We start from the raw sequence: 18,326 nt of genomic DNA, 5'->3' as shown, positions 1-18,326 counted from the left end.
TTGACGATAACCTGTCTGAAGCTCTAAAACAGTCACAAGTTTATTATCAGCCCACAAGTGAAGCAGGTACACCAGCAGCTACAGCCACTGGCACAGGCTTGTTTATCTGCGTGACACACGCTGTTGTTTGGAAGAAGCCACTAATAAAGCATGTGGGCATCACTTGATTGGTATAATCTGCCACCACAGAACATCTACTGGTGCAGAAGCCAGCAGTGTACGTTTCACTTTGCATTTCAAACAGGTGAACTGAAAGAAGAAATGCCAGTTTGGATGCTGGTGTTCACAGGAGGGCATCTCCCAAACTTCTCTGTTTTCCTTATATTTCAACATAAGGCCCATGCAATTTTAGTGGTAACAGAAAAACACATTTAACCAAACTGCTTTGTTTACACATACCAGATGCTTTGTTCCAGCCTAACGCAGAACCACGTGATGTTTTCCTAATAGTTTTGAGGCAGAAATTCAGTGGGTTTTTCTTTTTATAACCTCCAAACAATTATAACAACTCCTCCAAAATCCCACAATTCCACCTTCTCTTCCCCTGCTGGTAAATTAAGTACAAAACCTAAAGCAGACACTTCTAAAATGCTGCTCTGGCAGTACCGCTCTCCACACAGAACAAGCCAACAAGTCACCAGGAGACAAGGCAACGGATGGTTTGGAACACGAAGCCAGAGGTTGTAATGTGCTGCCTGGGCTGTTCTGCAGGAAGAGCCCCCAGGTCAGCCTTCAATCTTCACCACATGGCACAAAATCTCTTCTGTCTGTGCAGATGTGAACAGACTGGGCAGGAAAGTCCAAAGCGAAAGCCACCCCAGCACTGAGCTGAGAGGTGTCACATCAGCAAGTGAAAGTTCTGAGGCCACTTTCAATTGCAGCTCCTACACAGCAAGCTGCATAACCACAACCTCTGGTTTCTATCAGTTCTCCAGCACTTACTCCCATGTTGAGCCCATCACTGCATAAGCTGCTGGCAGCGCACCACTCAAGGCACCTGTACTGGTTCACAGCTCACTGGATATTGCTTCTGGCTACCTCAAGCCATTAGTTTTCTCGCACAGCCATCACAGCAGTGTTGGTAAGCAGGCAGTTCCGTGCTGGGGGCACAGTGCAGCGTTTGCATGGCCTGCAGTGCTGCTCTGCTGCCTCACCGTGCTGCTGGGCATCTTCTGCCCGGCACAGAGGCAGCAGCTGCAGAAGGCTGCCTGCAGGCTGAGCCACACGAACAGCACAGGGCAGCACTGGCACTCACTCATGTCAGGAGTCACCCTTTGAAGTCCAGTTAAGGAAGCGATGCAGAGAGCAGCCAGGCATCACCCACTGCATATGAGGGAGAATTGAACTAAATAATGACCAAAACTCAACTCAATCCACACCACTGCTCGGATTTGCAGAGTGCACAGCAGAGAGGCCCCACACCATGCTTTCCTTTGCTCTACAAAACCACGGCCATGAGAAACCAGCTTCCTGCTTCCACAGGGCAGTGCCCATCAGTACAAGAGGCCATGTGGACTATTTACACTCATTTGGAAGCTGGCCTTAACAATCTGTTCAGAACCTCATCAGAGCACACCCAGAGGGACGGGCATTTGTAATCCAGAGCAACTAAAGTCCCCTGCTACAGCTCGGAATGGAAGTGTAGCAGCCAGCCCACGTCACCTGGAGCAGCAGCACTTTTCATTTTCATCACTGAGCAAATTAATTGCCCAGGGTTCTGATCCATGCCATTCTTGTGCTTGTTCTTGTGTTTCAAACTACCAGCACAGCCACTGCACACTCTGCATGCAGCAGTGCACGCTAACAGAAATCAGCTGCATTCTACCAGCTTTTCCTGTTCCTATGCTTGGATGACAATAAAATCATTGACAACCCACCAGTTAAAAGACCTGCATTGCAAGGATCAAAATCAGGGTGCACACAGAACTTGAGGAGTTACAGCCCTCCCATCCTCTGCACTCCCCCTTTATTTTGCATCATTTCCTTAATTGGAAATACTGTAAATGTTTCAGCAGACATTTCCAACCTCTAGACATGCAAGCCCTCCACAAGACGTTACCAAACAACTACATGGAGAACGGCAGACAACAACAGTGGCAGCTGCACAGCAGACAACAACAGAGAGGTGACACAGTGAGACGCATGCATGGGGGGCAACATGCAGGGATGGGTGTTAGGTTGAGTTCTGAAGTTTGGTTGACAAGGGGAACCAAAGTCTGTTGAATCTGTGTAGGATGCACAAAAAGTTACACTATAATTGATACCTGGGACTTGGTTGTGTGCCACCTCAGTGCAGGTGTGACTTCAGTTAGCAGGAGTCAAAAACCACTGATGCAGTTTTAAGTAGAGAAGTGTAATGCCAAAGACTGCGTCCCCAGCCAGCTATGCACCACGTCTGTGTTTAGAAAACCACTTCTAAAATTTGAAGCATCTCGATTTTCCTAGCAGAAGTTGTGCAAAATTGAAATAAGCAATGGGAATATTCTGAGAGCTGCTGTAACACTGCTTTCAAATGGAAAGCGAGCTGAATTTTAAAGATCGCCTAAAGCTTGTTTATTCCGTATTATAAATTGCAGATCAGCCAAAATTAATGGGGCTTTACACAAATTCAACAAGAACACTCAGTGTGGATTTCATTACAGCGGGATGGAGATAAGGCCCAAGCTCACCTTGGACGTCTTCTTCTCCACCATCACCATCCTCTTCCTCATTGTAAGCCAGCTCAGCCTGTTTGTCTGCCTCGTACTCACCCACGTTACCATCATCCCCATTATAATCTGCCAGTTTAGAACCCTGCTGCGGATCAACAGGGGATTCATTCTCATCAAAGAATCGGCCTGCGAAGTAGGCAAAGGATTAAGTCAGAAGCAGAGAGGAAAGAAACAGGAAGATTCTAAATGAAAGCAGCCTGCAGGTTAGGATATTCAGGTTTCTGTAGCAGCTTTGACTGGAGGAAAAAGGGAGTAGAAGGGAGAGTGTGTGTGCAGGAGGGACAACAGTGCTGCTTAGGAACACCTCCATGGAGACAGCATGGCCTCGACGGCTCTGGACTGGGGCTTGAGATCTGCCTGCTGTGGGCTTCGCTTTGTAGGAAGGAGCAGGGGAAGCACCCATACAAAAAGCTCCACTGCTGCTTATCTACAAGCACACCACAAATGTGCCCTGCTTTTACGAAATGCTGTGAAAGTTTTTGTACCCAGACGTTTTCCTGAACCTAAAAAAATGGAGCAAAACATTGCTGACTTTGTACATGGAAAAGGAGCTTCCAGCGTGGGCGCCGTGCTGCCAAGGGCACCAACCTCACACAGATCTGCCTTGATTTTTCTTCAGGCCCCCAGTTGATCTGGGTAACACCCAGGTAATGTTCCAACTGCAGTATTTTTGTCTCACAGCAAAGAATTAACAACTGTTCCACACAAACAATTCTTCCAACAACAAACCAGAAGAATAATTAGCTGCAACTACAAAACGACTGCAAACGAGCACACAGTGAAAGGTTCATGGCGTAACATCAAGTTCAGACCTGGTGTGTAATGAGGTACAAAGGAGAAACAGTCAAGACCACAGAATTCAGTCTGCTTGTCCACGGCTTAAAGAAAGCAACACTAACCAAGGGCACGGGGCTGGAGACTGTGTGTAAAGGAGAACGGGGTCGAAGTGCAACGCAATCATTGCAGACTGGAGACAAACCAAGAAAACGGCCTGCCAGGGCAGATGTGAAGTGATCCGTGTTGGAAGCAATTAAACACAGAAGTAAAACTGATGATTTCCACATCAGGAATAAAAAGTGTTTGGGTCACAATGGACAGATGTGAAAATGAATTTTTCTCTTAAAACAGTGAAAACTGGTACATGGCAGTATATAAAATTCAGAGCAGAAACAGTAACAGGGCTTGAAAAGCAGAAGGGTGGCAGCCAGTGCCCTCACATGTACAGACACTGCTGCCTAGGATGTGTTTGTACATCAGAGGTTTGATTTGTTCGCTCTCTATTCATCTCTGTAATTCAGTAATCCTTGTCATGTTGTCTTTATTTTTGGACGCTGTCTTCTACAAACAACTGCACAATTTGCACGTTAAATATAAAGCTAGGGATGAGAAAAACTGAAAGCGATTAACTTACGGAAAAAACCAGGGCTGCGGGTGTGCAGAAATGCTACAAGTGTGAGCTGACAGAAGGAAAGGTTAAAACATCAGGAAGGCCTCAGGGAACCCAGCACCCCACCAACTGCGTGCGCAGAGCCAGGTTGAGGCCTGGAGGCAGCAGGTGACTCCCTGCCCAGCACCAGGAGGGCATCAGCCCTGACACAAGGCACTCACGTGCTCCTGGGGCACCGGGAGCCGGGCCAGCAGAACGGGAGCCAGCAAGGCACCAGCTGCCTGCTGAACCAGGCACGGGCAGCAGCGCTGCCTGGGATGTGTCCCAGCAGCACGTGGTGGCGTCGTGGGCTGCTGCTCAGCTCACTGCAGACGTTATGCCTGGGTTCCAGACAGCAGCTCACAAGGGCTGTTTGAGTGAGCGGAACGTTGCCGCAAAGCGGGAGAGGCGAGTGACAGCAGTGCGATGTCCCATAAGGATGCAGTGGATGCTAAAGGCCGTAGGGAGTGTTTGACAAAAGAGCTCAGATAGTAGTTGGGTATCGCTAACCTGGACCCTCGTGCAGCCCTTGCAGCAGCTGCTGATGCTCACCCTGAGGCACCTCACAGGACAGCTTCACACAGCAGCACATGCTGCAGCCCTGCTGCACTCCCACTTCCCCCCCCAGGCACCAGGCATGAGCCCCATGTGCCTGCTGCACTTCTGCCAGCCTCTGCCTCTTCTGAAACCATACAGCTGCCATGTTGGCACCTCCACACCTGGTACCAAAGTCAATTTTTAAATCCTTTTAAAATCTGTGCTAATAAAATGAAAAAAGAAAGCGTATTTCGGAAGAAGCTTCACAATTCTGAAGCTGGGCAGATGTGAGAGCCCAACCAACAAGAGGTTGTTTGTGTGCATCAGCTCATGGGATGAGACAAGATGGCAGCGCCCAGAAACCAAACCCCAGCCAGGCAATCGTCTGCAGTGAGAGATGCATGCTGGAGCTGCTCTCCTCTAGGCCAGAAGAACTAATTTAGCACCAGTGGACCTTTCCAAATGGCCACTGCTGACCAATTAGGAAACAAATCTTACAGAAATAACTAATGCAGCTTTCTAGATGTGAAAGAAATCCTCTTCCTTACCGCATCATTATGATGCAAGGTATCACGTGGAAGGGCAAAAGCTGATCAGTGCTTACTGACTCTCAGGTACCCACAGCCTTCAGAGGGGCCATTTCCATCACTGCTCCTGCCCCCCATGCATTGATCCATTCCCAGGGCAGACAGCCAATCCATGTAAGAAGTCAAGAACTGAAACACGAGGCTGTGTCCGTTCTGATGCAGCCGCTCACAGAGTGCAGGTTCTGCAAGAAGCTCATTTGATGAACTAAACAGTCTTGGCCATCTCGGGATACGTGAAGTGGAAGAAGAATTGAGCAAACTGCACACTGATTTTGAGCTACACTATTTACTGAATTAATGTAACTTACTGTATTATTTGAACAGCCTCATCTCACCAGAAAGAGCCACGAGTGGTATTAAAGTAACAGAAGCCTGCGCTCGTTATCATCTGTTTCCAGGAGCACAGCAGATGCCTGCTCCCCATCCATTCCGCCCTGCTCTTTGTAGATCTTTCTCCCTCCTCCTATTTTAACCCCCACCCAATTCCTTCTGCCTTCACCTTTCCAATCTTTGTCATTTAGAGCCACAGGATGGCCTCAAAGCACCAGACAAGCAGAGAACATACTCCGAATTTGTCTCCTCCCTGACATTCTTGTTAACACACTCTAGAAGTAAACATTGTTAGTGACTGTTGGGTGTATTCGCTTTCTACTGAACTGCTCATTTTCTGCTTGTTACTGTCCTGTGCACCTGACTTTCCATTCTTAATTGCAAACTACTTTCATGTTTTACAAACTCCCATGTTGCTGAAAGCACCCCTCTTACATCCTGTTTATCAGCCAGCAGCAGGGCCGAGAAAAGACACACCTCTGTAAACCTGGTGGCTGTTTGTTTTTTCCAGACTGCTTCCTATGTCTGCCATAAAGTTACGCACCCATAAAGTAGCAATTTATTCCTGACCAAATCTCCATTAGTCTTCTGCAACAAAGTCCCATCCTGCTTTTGCTCCTCTGAATATACATTTATCACTGACATAGTTTGTTCTTGAAAAATCCACATAAAGCACTTCATTCTATTCAGACTGACTGAGAATTTGTTCATCTTTCATTCTGGATATCAAGGCCAGGCTGCTCGAACTCCTCAAATCCTCCTTCCTTTCACTTTTTAGACATATCTTCTTGCATTTCTCAAAGCTGTTAAAGGCTCAGAAACTACTCCAGATAGCTTCCCAAACCTCTTGATAAGGTTTTGCACCATCTATGGGCTGTAGCATCTGAGCTCGTGGGGGAGAAGGAGAGCACGCACTGAATGCCCCACACCTGAACACCTGGTGCCATTATACCTCAACATCTGTCAGCTCACAAATCTGACTAGGAGCCCACAGGCCCTATTACAATTGAACCTCTGTTTCACAATAGCATCCCAGAAATACTCCATTTATTCTGTAAACATTATTCTCATCTTACTTTTAATGTTATTCAAGGACTATTGAATGATTGCTAGGAGCCAGGAATTTTCCTGCCAATTCTCCACATTAGAGAAGCGCCAGACAAGGCTGGGGCATGGAAAGAAACTGACACAACTTTAACAAAGCAAACTTCCTGCACCAACCCTTACAGGACAAAAAAGGCCTCCACAGCTTCATGATTCCAAGGGCCATCTGTGCTTCCAGAAGGCTTTTCCTCCATCACTTAAACCAGTTCATGATCCTGATTCAACAAAAGCAGGACTGCTCCCCCAGCCCCAGAACTAACGGCGTTTACTGGCAGAACACTCCAGAAACCTTCCTTACTGCTTTCAGACTCAGAAGAGGGTTGTGAGTTCACATGTAATGCTTTGTCTCAGAGTACAGATTCTGATCACAGAAACCAAAGCCTAAGGGAAAGCTGCTTCACCTCCGAGTGAAAACAAATTCAAAGCTGAGTTTATAATGCGCACGTAATTAAAAATCCACACCTTGCTCAGGTAAAAACAGAGAGAAAATGTTGCAGCAATACGTTTGTTTTCCTGGAATCGTGCCTTTGTCACCCAAATGCTCAACAGCTGGAATGAGTTTTTGAAAACAACTGGTGAAGGTAATGCCCAGCCAGTGTGCCCACAGCACACACAGGAGCACCCAGTACAGCACACAGCTCAAACATGACAGCACCACCTGCAAGGTGGAGATGCATTTCAGAATCAACAGGGCAAAGAAACCACGGGCATTTCTGCAGACTCTTACCTGCTGTCCACCCACTACGCTTCATCAGCATTACTACCATCACACACTGTAAGCAATGTGTGATTTGCTCCTGTCTGAAGGCTTCTTTCTTTGGCATCACTGCAGAGAGGGGCTCTGGAGAACACACTGTGCCAACACACAGACAAACAACATCAAAGCTCCCCGGTGTAAGAGCTGACTTGTGGTGAGTTTGTCCCAAACTCGTATGTAAGCCAGGCAACACAACATGAATGTAAGTCACCCTATCGTGCACTGACCAAAAGTCTTAAGTTAGCAATCTATTTAAATGCAGTACTGTCCTGAAACATTTTGAATGCCAATAAGCAAATGATTTTCACATGCTGGCTCACTACATATGAGCGATGACACGCTCAGTGCTTGTTTGGCTTTAAAGACACAATAACATTATGTTTCCTTTCAGGCTTACTCTCCAGAAGATCACCTGCTGTGATGGTTCCTATTTTCCAAATAAGCAGCATTAGAACAGATGGAAAGCAAAACAATTCTCCTACTGTATTGATGTATATGACATTCACCAACTTACTTTGCTTCATCTTTTGCAAGTCGACAGCTCTGCTTTTCTGAAGGTCTATATGGTCTGCTTCAATTTTGTTTTCATTCTGACTTTCCATATTTTCACCAAAATTTAAGTGCTGAAGAGAGTTTGGAGGTCTCTCTTTCACAATATCAGCATTTCCATCATTGTCACTACGCAGACCTACAGAAAAAGGAGAGCATTCAGTGCTTGCATGGTTCCAAAGAAAGGTTTTAATGCTACCATAAAAAATAATCACATTTTAATAAATAATCAACTCCTGATGATTTGCTGCAACCCCAACTAGTGCCCACACAGAGGATTACTGAGTTCTACTACACTCTCCTGTCCAGTGGAGAAATCTTCAAGCATTTCTCTTTGTAACTTGTAGTCAAATTTGGCTGAAGTTGACCAAAAGGCTCAGAAATGACTGGGTACAAGAGGGAACATGAGGAGACCGTGTAAGCAGCAACCACAGTGCCTCAGGAGCCCACACTAAGAATGCATTCAATCTGGTATCCAGCAGAACTCATTTTTTCTTCTCTCTGTAATAGTACCAAATGAAGAGAGTGCTGGCCACCTGCACCAAGTTTCCACGATAAAATAGCAGATATTAATTGGGAAGTTTAGCACATCATCTGCCAGTCAGCATTTTACCTGGTGCCAGATTTGGAGCGTGGGGCTGTTCAGTTGGAGGGTGTAGCGCAGACTGATGATTATCGCTTCTGGGAGCTGAAATAAGTGGCTTCTTTATAGCTAGAACAAAAACATTGAGAAAAGCCTTAATGTGAAACCAACAATACAACAACAACTCTTCCTCTGACAATCCTACAAACATTTTGTTTTCAAATCCTGGATGAAAATATGCAGTACAGAACTTCTGGCCAAAGAAAAAACAAAACAACACCAAACTTCTGGAAGCGCTGAAGCGCTCAGTTTTGAGGATTCAAAGCTGTAACAAACAGTAGAAATCTTCACGTCCCATATTTCAGTTGAACTTCACTAGCACAGACAGCTTTTAAAACTCTGTGCTCATTATGAAACACGTAATATTCACATGGAATACAAATCAGATCAAAAATCCTAACGTGAAAGTTAGAGTATTTCTCCTAACCAGTGGGAGTATCTTCAGCTTTAGCAGGGTCATTGTCTTCTATTTCAGGCATGCCTGCATCTCCTCCTGGTTTGACTTTCTCTGCAAGACAAAAACAAGATATTCTACTGTGGAGAGCATTGCTGAGAGCTGGCTTGCAGAAAAGGGTCATGTTGACACAACCCCGCTGATAAGACTGAAGTAACTAGGCAGAAACACGAGCCTGCTAACCTATCACCATCAAGGACAGCAGGATTATGAGGAACCAACATGAAGGAATAACAGGATGCAGAACTGGGGGTGCTGACCGTGGGAATGCAGCTGCAGTTGTTATTAGCTACCTGCACACTGACCTATCAGGAGCTCGCTTTTGCAATATGTATTAGCCTCATTATACGCTGTAATAAATAACGCTGCCTTCTGATTAAAGTTGGAGAATGCTTGATCAAGCCCTTGGTCGTATCTTTTCTCCCGCCGGTTGCGACATTCTACCTTATTAATCATTAAGACTGTTTCCCTCTTGAGGAGGTCTCTAAGACCAGAAGAAAAGTCCATCATGCACAGCAAATGTCCCACACTGACAATCCAACTACAAGACTTCTCACACTGCTCCATCCAAGTCCTGAAGGCTGCTGTGGAGCACTGATCCCAAAGTCAGTCCAAGCAATCCTCAGAAAAGGATGGGAAACAGATGCACTGCTCTTGGTAGCTGAGTGGGAAAAGCTTGCTTTAAGAAACTGCCTGGAAAAGACACCGAACTGATAGAAAAAGGTGCAGGTTCAGCAGCAGAAGTAGAAGCAAGGAGAACCCAAACACCTTTTAGAGGGGCCTGGAGGCAGGAAACAATTGCAAGTTATTCACTGAGAGCTTCCTGCACAGCTCCTGGTGATCAAAGGCTCCCACTGTTCCTGCTGAGTTTCTCAGCTACAGACTTCTCACAGGTTTTGATGCTCCTCGCCTCCTCTGGGCAGAACCCAGCTCTCCACCAACACTCCCCTTCCCCAGCTCACCACAAGACATTTCATGGTGAGCACAGTGGCAATCCCTGCTTGACAGCTGGCCACGTGAGGAAGGAGATGCCAAACAAATGATAAAGATGAACGCAAAATTGTGCAAGAAACTGCTTTCACAGAAAGGCCCAGAGAAAGGACACGACAATCTCTGGATACATCTCAACTCCCAGCACAGCCACATGCAACTCACTGCTCTGCTGCAGGTGATTCTGTGCAGCACTGAGGACACAACACCTTTGGCCACTACACACCAGAAATGACCCAAAAAGGGAAATACCTTTGCCATTTCCACCACGATCTGAAGGCAGCTCGTTATTTTCTGCATTTTTAACTTCCACCTCTGGAACAATCTTAGACATTGCCTGGTCATCACCATTGGGATTTATCTCAGCATCTTTGATGGACTGAATTCTCTGTGTTGCCTGTTAGAACAAATTAATTAGAACAGTTATTAAGCACAGCTGTGAAAGTTAAAAACAAACAAGCATAGAACACCATAAAGTTAAGATTTGCTTTGGACAAACCAAATCACATCTATGAATCAGATGTTCACCAAAGCAAACAACAGCACAAGTCCTCTATATATGAACTTCAGTCCTGAGAGTTGGAGCTGTGCTTCTGGGCACGTAACAGAGTGTAAAGCACTGTGGCATCCATACAATAGCCAAACCATTCATAACTTGTGCATAACATCTGAGCTATTGCAAAGGAATGGCAAGAAGACCATTACCATTCCACAACACGTTAGTTTCAACTGACATGGAACAAGCAGAGAACTTGGAAAGCTATTTCCATGGGTTCTGCATAAGCCAGCATTGCCTCTAGCAGGCACCTACCTCGTGCAGTTCACAAATAAACAAGAGTATAGGGGCACACAGAAGAAATTACCATGGTAAGAAAGTTAAGGTCATCTCAGCTCTTAAACAGATCTCAAAGTGGTAAAGACACCGCAGGCCTTACACCTCAGGTCACAGACTTAAAAGCAATCCTAAACTTCAAGATCTGACTGAAATCCACTCACAGCAGACCAAAGAATGAAGCCCAATCTTCAAGGCTTAGTGCAGTGGCTGAGCAAACGGGCAGATGGCCTTACTGACATCCAGCCCAGCGTTTCATCAAATCTCAGAGGAGAAATGTGCAACCCCTCATATATCTGAACTGCTGCGTCAACAACCAAAGGCCTTCAGGTTCTTCTGTTTCAAAGGAACGTAACTCTGCATCACCTTTTGTTCCTGAACAATCTGGTCCATTAATTTCTTCATGTTTTCTTCATGTTGCATTCTCATTTCCTTGATCTGCTGCCCACACTGCAGACTTAATTAGAAATACATGATCAGTCATATTTCATTTACTGGATTTGTTATATCTGCTCTCCCATAAACATAACAGGGACAAAAAATGAAGAGGCACAAAAAGCAAAACCTGAGCTACAAGCAGAACAGTCTGTCCAAAACCCTCTGTCCTGGAATGAGATGTGTATGGAGTGAAAATGGACTGAATACAGGAAAAAAGTGGAGCTGGAAAAACAAAGACAAAGCACAGAAACAGTAAAACAACAGAAGTGTCTCGAATGGCTCTCCTCCAAAACCTGGAAAGCAACTGAAAATCCACACTTCCCAGTTCATCTGTCATCAGCACGTATTTGTTCCACTTGGAAAGCAACGCCTCCCGTGGCTGTCAGCACAGAAGCAGCACAACCAGGACCCCGTTACTGCTACCAGCCCAAACAACATCCATGGATGACACAGCTGAGTCTCCCAGTGTCTCTAACACGGCACACAGATCCACACAAGCCAACACGACGCCCATCTCACACAAACCTGCAGACACCCAGCACAGCACAAACAGAATATCTGCTTCTCCACGACAGTTTTGAGCACTGCTCAGTGCTAATCTCTGCTATTCCTTAGGCTTCAGAAGGACCAGTTCTCCCCACTGCTCTACCGTGCTTGAAATCTCACTTACACACGGTGTTTTAACTTCGGTTTGATGCATTTCTCTGTCAGGAGGGCAGACCTGACTATTCCAGTGGCTTACAGAACTTTGTTCACCAAACTCTTCCGCACGCTCGTTAACTCAGATCTCAACATTATAAACACTGAGCAATTCAAATTAGATTTTGCACAGGATACATATCTCACTTCTATATCAGAATAACAGCTAGATGTTTGATTGTAATGTTTGAAGTTAAAGCTGTGTCATCAAACAGGTACCCTGAGTTTGAGGGTTACGTGTACAATTCACCTGCCTTTTAACCAAGGCAGACTTGTGTCACACACACACAAAGGACAGTTCTGAGCCTCCAGCAGACATACCTGTCGTACTCCAGCCTCCTCATCAGGTAAGTGTTGTTCTTCTTGTACTCGTGCAGCTGATCTTCCTGGCGGATGAATTCCTGACGTAATTCTGCCAGTTGTTCTGGGCCAAAGAGCACAAGTCAGTATTAACATACAATTTGAATGCAAAATGCCCCACGGCAACACATCGGCTGTTGCTGTGCGAGTTTAAAAGTTGCTCAAGTTTTGTCATTTCTTCTACATATAAAGATTCTTTATCTTGAAAAAGATGCCACCTTATTTCAGTATGCCAAACATCGCTACAGAACACAGAGCAGCTCCAATACTACAGAACCAATGCTAAAAAAGGCTGAATTGTTCTTTAACTTCTGTTCAGAAGCGGCACACAGTGCCACCTCACCTGCCTGGGAAACCCCCCCAGTCTCCTAAAAAGAATCTGTTACTCTGAGTAACACAGCAACAAATGTACCAAGGAAGTATCTTCACACTGCTCGAAAAAAACCTGATACAACTGTTCCAATGGTTTTTCTCCTGCTTCTCTATGGACACAGACAACCATTTAAATGCCAACAGCAGCCCCGCAGACAGGCAGAAAGGCCAAGATGCTGTTTGCAGGTATGCACAGACCTGGGTGTTAGCTGGCCCACATTTGCCCCCACTGCACGTTTCCAACACCTGCAAGGATGGCCCTACAGGCCCCCAGCACTGCTGGGCCAGCTGTACTGAACTGGTCGTGAAAACAACTGCAGCATCTTGGAAGCAAGCAGTGCCAGAACAGAACCTCGCTGCAGACAGGAGCGCCGAGGCCGTGGGCACCAGCCGTGCACTGAGGTGCAGAGCACTCAGCCAACGAGCACTGCACACATCAGCCTCTGCAGCACACCAGCACTCCACCCCACAAACACCCTGCAGCACTGGGCAGTTACAAAGTACAGCACGGCCACGAATTCCTTACCCTTCAAACGATGTATGTCTGCCATCTGGTACGATATGTTGTTCTGCAGCTTCACCTGAAAGGCAGAAATGTTCCATTGCTGCAAACAGTCTTCAGCAGAATAGAGAGGGTTTAGACTGTAAAGATTCAAATGCTTCTTCACTCATTCTTTTTTCGTTATGAAAAAGAGCAGATTGTGCCAGGACTGCAGTAAGCTCCCTGCATCCCAGTGCTGCAAAGGGGGCAATGGATTCCCAAAGTCAAAGCGTAAGTTTATAAAAATAAACAAGCAGCACCATTAGCAAAACATCTTTTACCTGCTGTATATTTTAAGCAAATATTTAATGTGACACTACATTAAGTTCTTAACACAAATTATACTTTTAAGAGAGAGTCTGGCACCAGTAGAGCTCCATAACTGCTACGTGTTGGGTATTTTCAGTCAGGAAAAAACAGCAGTTGCAATAGGAAGAAATGTATACAAAGTCATGGAGCAAAAGTGTGCTCTCTTGCTTTTACAAACGAAAGCAGTAGAAGTTAAGATAAAAATGCACACAGAGCATAGTGAGACAGGGCGACACAATGCCATCAGCAGGCAACATGGATGCTGCCATTACTTATCCTGCAGTTCCACAGCTGATGTGGGGGTGACTACAGGGTGCTGAGGCAGCTTGGCACCAAGGCTGATGCTCTCAGTGACCTCCTGGAATACTACAGACTGCATTTAGCTGTCTGAGAAAAAGCAGAGTAACACCAAAAACACGCAGAAAGCTTGGGCTCGAGGGTTCTGACACACAGCTTTGGCACCACTTGAGGCCCTGTTGTCTCTGCTTCCTGAGAGCCCCCACTTCCACCGCCGTTAAAGGAACACAGCACGAGCACGGCTGGCAGCTTTTATTCGCAGCCAGGCCCTACAGCATCACCCAGAGCAGCTTTAAACAGACACACGTCCATCCCTCCGCAGCATTTCCTCCACAACACCCAGCTCCCCTTTTCCCAAACCCTCCTTTCCGCTCCGCAGACTCGTGCTGCGGCAGGCTGACCCCTGTGGCAGCTCCCAGGGGCTGCGGTGCCATAGCAGGGTGCAGCCTGGAGGTGGGACTCGCAGAGCTGCTCAAGGAGTCGTTCCCCAAAACACAGCAGCACAGGGCGCAGCCTCCTGGCGGCCCGAGAAGCCTGACTGCACTGCTGGGATCCGAAAGCAGCAGCCTGCAGGGACACCCAAAGAGCCTCCTGGGCATGACGCAGCCACACGCCTGAGAACCAGCTGTATGCACCCTGCCCACCATGAAATCAAAACCGCTCCAGACAGAGAACACCCAAATTAAAGGAGAGAGCTTGCTCTGGGCTTCCTGCATTCTATTTGAGCAGCACAAGCAGTGCCTGCAGCAAGGACTGCACACAGAAGGCCAACAGAAGAGCTGAGCTCTGCTCCTATGGGCGCCCGTCCTGCCAGCTCAGCACCAGAGAGGGTGCTGAGGCCCAGTGCAGGCAGGGTTACTGACCACAAGCAAAGAGGTGCACTTCTGTTTCCAGAGAAAGCCAAAAGCAGGCGATGTCAAAAAAATGCAAAACCACCGGCACTAATTACCAATTTTTTCCTGTCATCCACTCTAATGCAATTCTTCCCCAGAACACAACAAACCCACAAACAGCAGAGATCCTGCAAAGCGCTGGGCTGTTTTCAAACCTTCATCTATCAGAATTCATAACACAGACAGCCCTGCTGCCAGCTCGCTTCTTCCTCACCCCATCAAACATCCGAGTTGTGAAGTGATGGGGAGGAACTGCCTCTCTGCACACAAGAATTTGATTTGGAGATAGGATCAGCTTTATCACACTATCTTTCATTTTGACAACTTTGAGTTTCAGAGAAAAGCACCAGAATTTATGGCCCAAACTGCCTGGCTGACAGCAAACGTCCCCAGTCCGAGGGACGGAAAGGGAAGAAGCGTTTAATGATTCATCTGTTCCACCTCCACATGCAAAAAAGCCACCCCACAAAGCATGGCACAAATCCAACTCTTCCAGATCCATGTGCTGCTGGAAGCCAGAGCCGCCTGCACTGCCCGTGTTCCTCATGGCCTCCCAGAGCCTTTCCAAAGCAGCTGGGAAGCATAACAGGAATCCCCTGCGATACACTGAGCTCTGCACAGGAATATAAACACCAGAAATCCTCTGCTTGCCAGAGCCAGCTACACACAAGGTAACCCTTCCAATGCTTCTAAACTGCAAGTGCCCTTTGTAACAAAAGGCAGCCCAGAAGAAAGTTACAAACACACTGGAGCTTATCTTCATGTCTTTACTGCACTTACCTTTATGTATTTATTGCAGTAAGAACACAGGTGGTAACTGCTTCCCAACGAAACAAGCAGTGAGCTGCAAACACTCACCCCATCTCAGAGCCACTCCAGCCCCCAAACTGCCACCAAAGCAGCACCAGCTGTCCATACTGCCCCAGGAATGGCCATTCCCCATTCCCCACCACAGCACGTGCTGCAACAGCACAAGAAAGCCATTTCAAAAGGCTGATAGTAGAAGGAGATGTACTCCATGATCGTCCTACTCCATCAAGTGCCATTTTCCCAACAGTCAGTTATCATCATGCTGCAGCCCTGGAGATGCTGCTGCTGGGGAGCAAGAAGCAAGAGCAGGAAGCTGCATTCAGCAGCACTGCTGTAGAGCTACAGCTCTGCAAACTGAGGAGCTGTGGAGGAGCTCTGGCAGAAAAGGACACAGCCAGTGCTTTCAAGGGAGTTTCACCAAGCAGCTTCATCCCACGAAGCAGCACTTCAAAGCATCAACGAAGGGACAAAGATGTATTACACACTGGCACAGCCAGCAACAGCTCTGCAACAAAAAAGGCGAGCTCCTGAGAGCTGCAAGAGCAGACACAGATAGGAGCCCCCACACAGCTCTCCACCACAAAATCCTGCCGCCCAATCTTCCTACTGAGCTGACTGCAAAGGGATGCATAAAGCTCTGAAAAAACATCTCCTGGCAATATGCAAAGCAGTATGAAACACTGAGGAACCAACCGACAGCACGTGCATCACCTCCCAGCCCCGGCACAGTCACTGCCTCTGCCTGCTGTGAGCACTGTGTTCTGTCACAGCTCCTCTTCACAGCTCACCTCCAGCACAAAAGGAAGCTCTTGCACATTCCTTTTCATTTCAGTATATTTCCACTTCCAGAAAGGCTCTTTTCTTCCAAATTATAGTTACAAAGATACTCTTACTTGTTTTTTCCACCTTTAGAAGATCTTTCCTTGTGAGAGATTCACCTCCAAAGATCAGCTACAACACCTCTGTGAGATTCAGGCAGCTGTGGTGAGCCTACAGAGCGGATCGAGCCTCATTTACCATCACTTGTTTCCCAGCTCCTGGCATACCGAGGTAAGATGCTCATCTGTATTTCAGGGACTCCTCCTCACAGCAGCCTGCACACACATGGCCCCAGTGCTCTCAGCACTGCCCTGCCAGGATCCTCCCAGCTCACACACCATCCAGCAGCAGGTGCTGCCTGTCTGCACTCGGACTGAAATGGATTGCGTGCACATTTTTTTCCTTTTATTACTTGTTTTGTTTCCTTTAACAAGACACCAGAACACTTAATTACTGCTGCACATCTGTCATGAGCAAACAAGGGCACAGGGGGACATGTAACACACACAGAGGGTAAAGCCAAGGCTATGGGCTTGCTGTGGGCATCGCTGAGCTGGGAGGAAGCATCTGCAGACGTGCTGGCTCCCTCAGCACAGGAAACACGTGTCTGATGCACTGAGCACAGGGCAAAGGGCCGGGAGAGCAGCACAGAGTGCAGGAACAGCCACCAGAATAGCACCTCTCCATGGAGTTTGCTATGAAGCAAAGCCAGGTTCATTGTGAGCACCCAGTGTTGCTGCTTTGTTATAGCTCTGCATCTCACAAACCAACTGGAATCACTGGCATAACTGTGTCCAAGAGCATCCTCACAAAACCGTATTCTGAGAAAATACATACATATATCAGCCCAGCCATCAGGTGCAATAATTCACACACACCGTGTGCTTGTTCTGGTAACAGACCTTTCTGACTGCTTCCCCTCCGCTCTCTGAGCCACTCACAAGTCCCAGTGCTAAACCTGCCTGCCCCCACTATTTGTGTGCCAACTCAGAGACAGACCGCACATCAGCTACAAACCCACAGCTCATCTTCTGCCTTTTACCAGAGGAACCACCTCCCCCAGCCCAGCGCTGAGCTTTGCTCCTCACAGCCCTCCCACCCGTCCCATCCACATCAGATACCCGTTTATAAACCACGTTGTTTTCAGTACAGACGGCGTTCGGCGGCACACATTCCCAAACGAGAGCAGCGCTGCCCTTCGCCACTCGGAGCCGCCCCTCACCACGCACCCGCAGCCGTTCGCCCGCAGGACCCCCCGCAGGCACACGGCGCTCACTGACGCCACGTGTCTCCTTCCCGCGACAGTCCCACCCGTTTTCTCCCCGCCCGCAATACGTAACGCCTGGAGCCCGGCGCTCACCCTGCTGTCCTCGCAGCGCTTCACCTGCCCGTCCCTGGCCTGCAGCCGGCTGCTCAGCTGGCTGTAATCCGCCTCCTTCTGCTCCAGCTGCTTGCGGTGCGAATCCACCCGGCCCAGCAGGTCGGAGTTGCGCTTCTCCAGCCGCCCTCGGGCCACCTCGGTGCGCTTGGCCTGGCTCTGCAGCTCGGCCAGCTCCTCCCGCAGCACGGCCTGGCGGGACGCCGCGTTCCAGCAGTTGAAGGCGAGGACGGCGATGACGAGCAGCAGGGCGGCCAGCAGGAAGGAGGGCAGGCGGCCGCCCCTGCGGTTGGCCCCGAAGCCCACCATGGGGGAGGCCGCCGGGCGGGGGCTGCACCCGCTCTCCGCCTGCGCCCGCGCCTCAGAGGAGCCGCGCAGAGAAAAGGGCCGCGGGGCGGCGGGGATCGGCGGCGGGCTGAGGGCTGAGGGCTGCGGACGCGCACAGGCCGCAGAGCCGCGCTGGCGGCGCGCCGCCCTCCTCCCGGCCGGC

At 48.1% G+C, this 18,326-nt stretch overlaps 1 protein-coding gene across 2 annotated transcripts in view; it reads right to left on the bottom strand.

The window, feature by feature from the left end:
• Positions 1–18,326, bottom strand: part of GOLM2 (golgi membrane protein 2) — a 21,386-nt gene extending 3,060 nt beyond the window's left edge. The window contains exons 1-9 of one of the 2 annotated variants that reach the window (XM_048955652.1): positions 17,819–18,326; positions 13,316–13,370; positions 12,379–12,481; positions 11,287–11,377; positions 10,341–10,485; positions 9,072–9,152; positions 8,615–8,713; positions 7,967–8,140; positions 2,670–2,837 (exon numbers count right to left, since the gene is read on the bottom strand). In XM_048955652.1, coding sequence (XP_048811609.1) covers positions 2,670–2,837; positions 7,967–8,140; positions 8,615–8,713; positions 9,072–9,152; positions 10,341–10,485; positions 11,287–11,377; positions 12,379–12,481; positions 13,316–13,370; positions 17,819–18,145 — 1,243 coding nt within the window. In that variant the 5' untranslated portion in view covers positions 18,146–18,326. The remainder of the gene's footprint in view (positions 1–2,669; positions 2,838–7,966; positions 8,141–8,614; positions 8,714–9,071; positions 9,153–10,340; positions 10,486–11,286; positions 11,378–12,378; positions 12,482–13,315; positions 13,371–17,818) is intronic. The other variant, XM_048955653.1, reaches the window with a different exon arrangement.

Source organism: Lagopus muta, chromosome 10 (assembly GCF_023343835.1).
Source record: "Lagopus muta isolate bLagMut1 chromosome 10, bLagMut1 primary, whole genome shotgun sequence".
NCBI classification, from domain to species: Eukaryota; Metazoa; Chordata; class Aves; order Galliformes; family Phasianidae; genus Lagopus; species Lagopus muta.
Note: the sequence above shows the minus strand (reverse complement) of the source record. Positions and strands in the feature narration are given on the sequence as shown.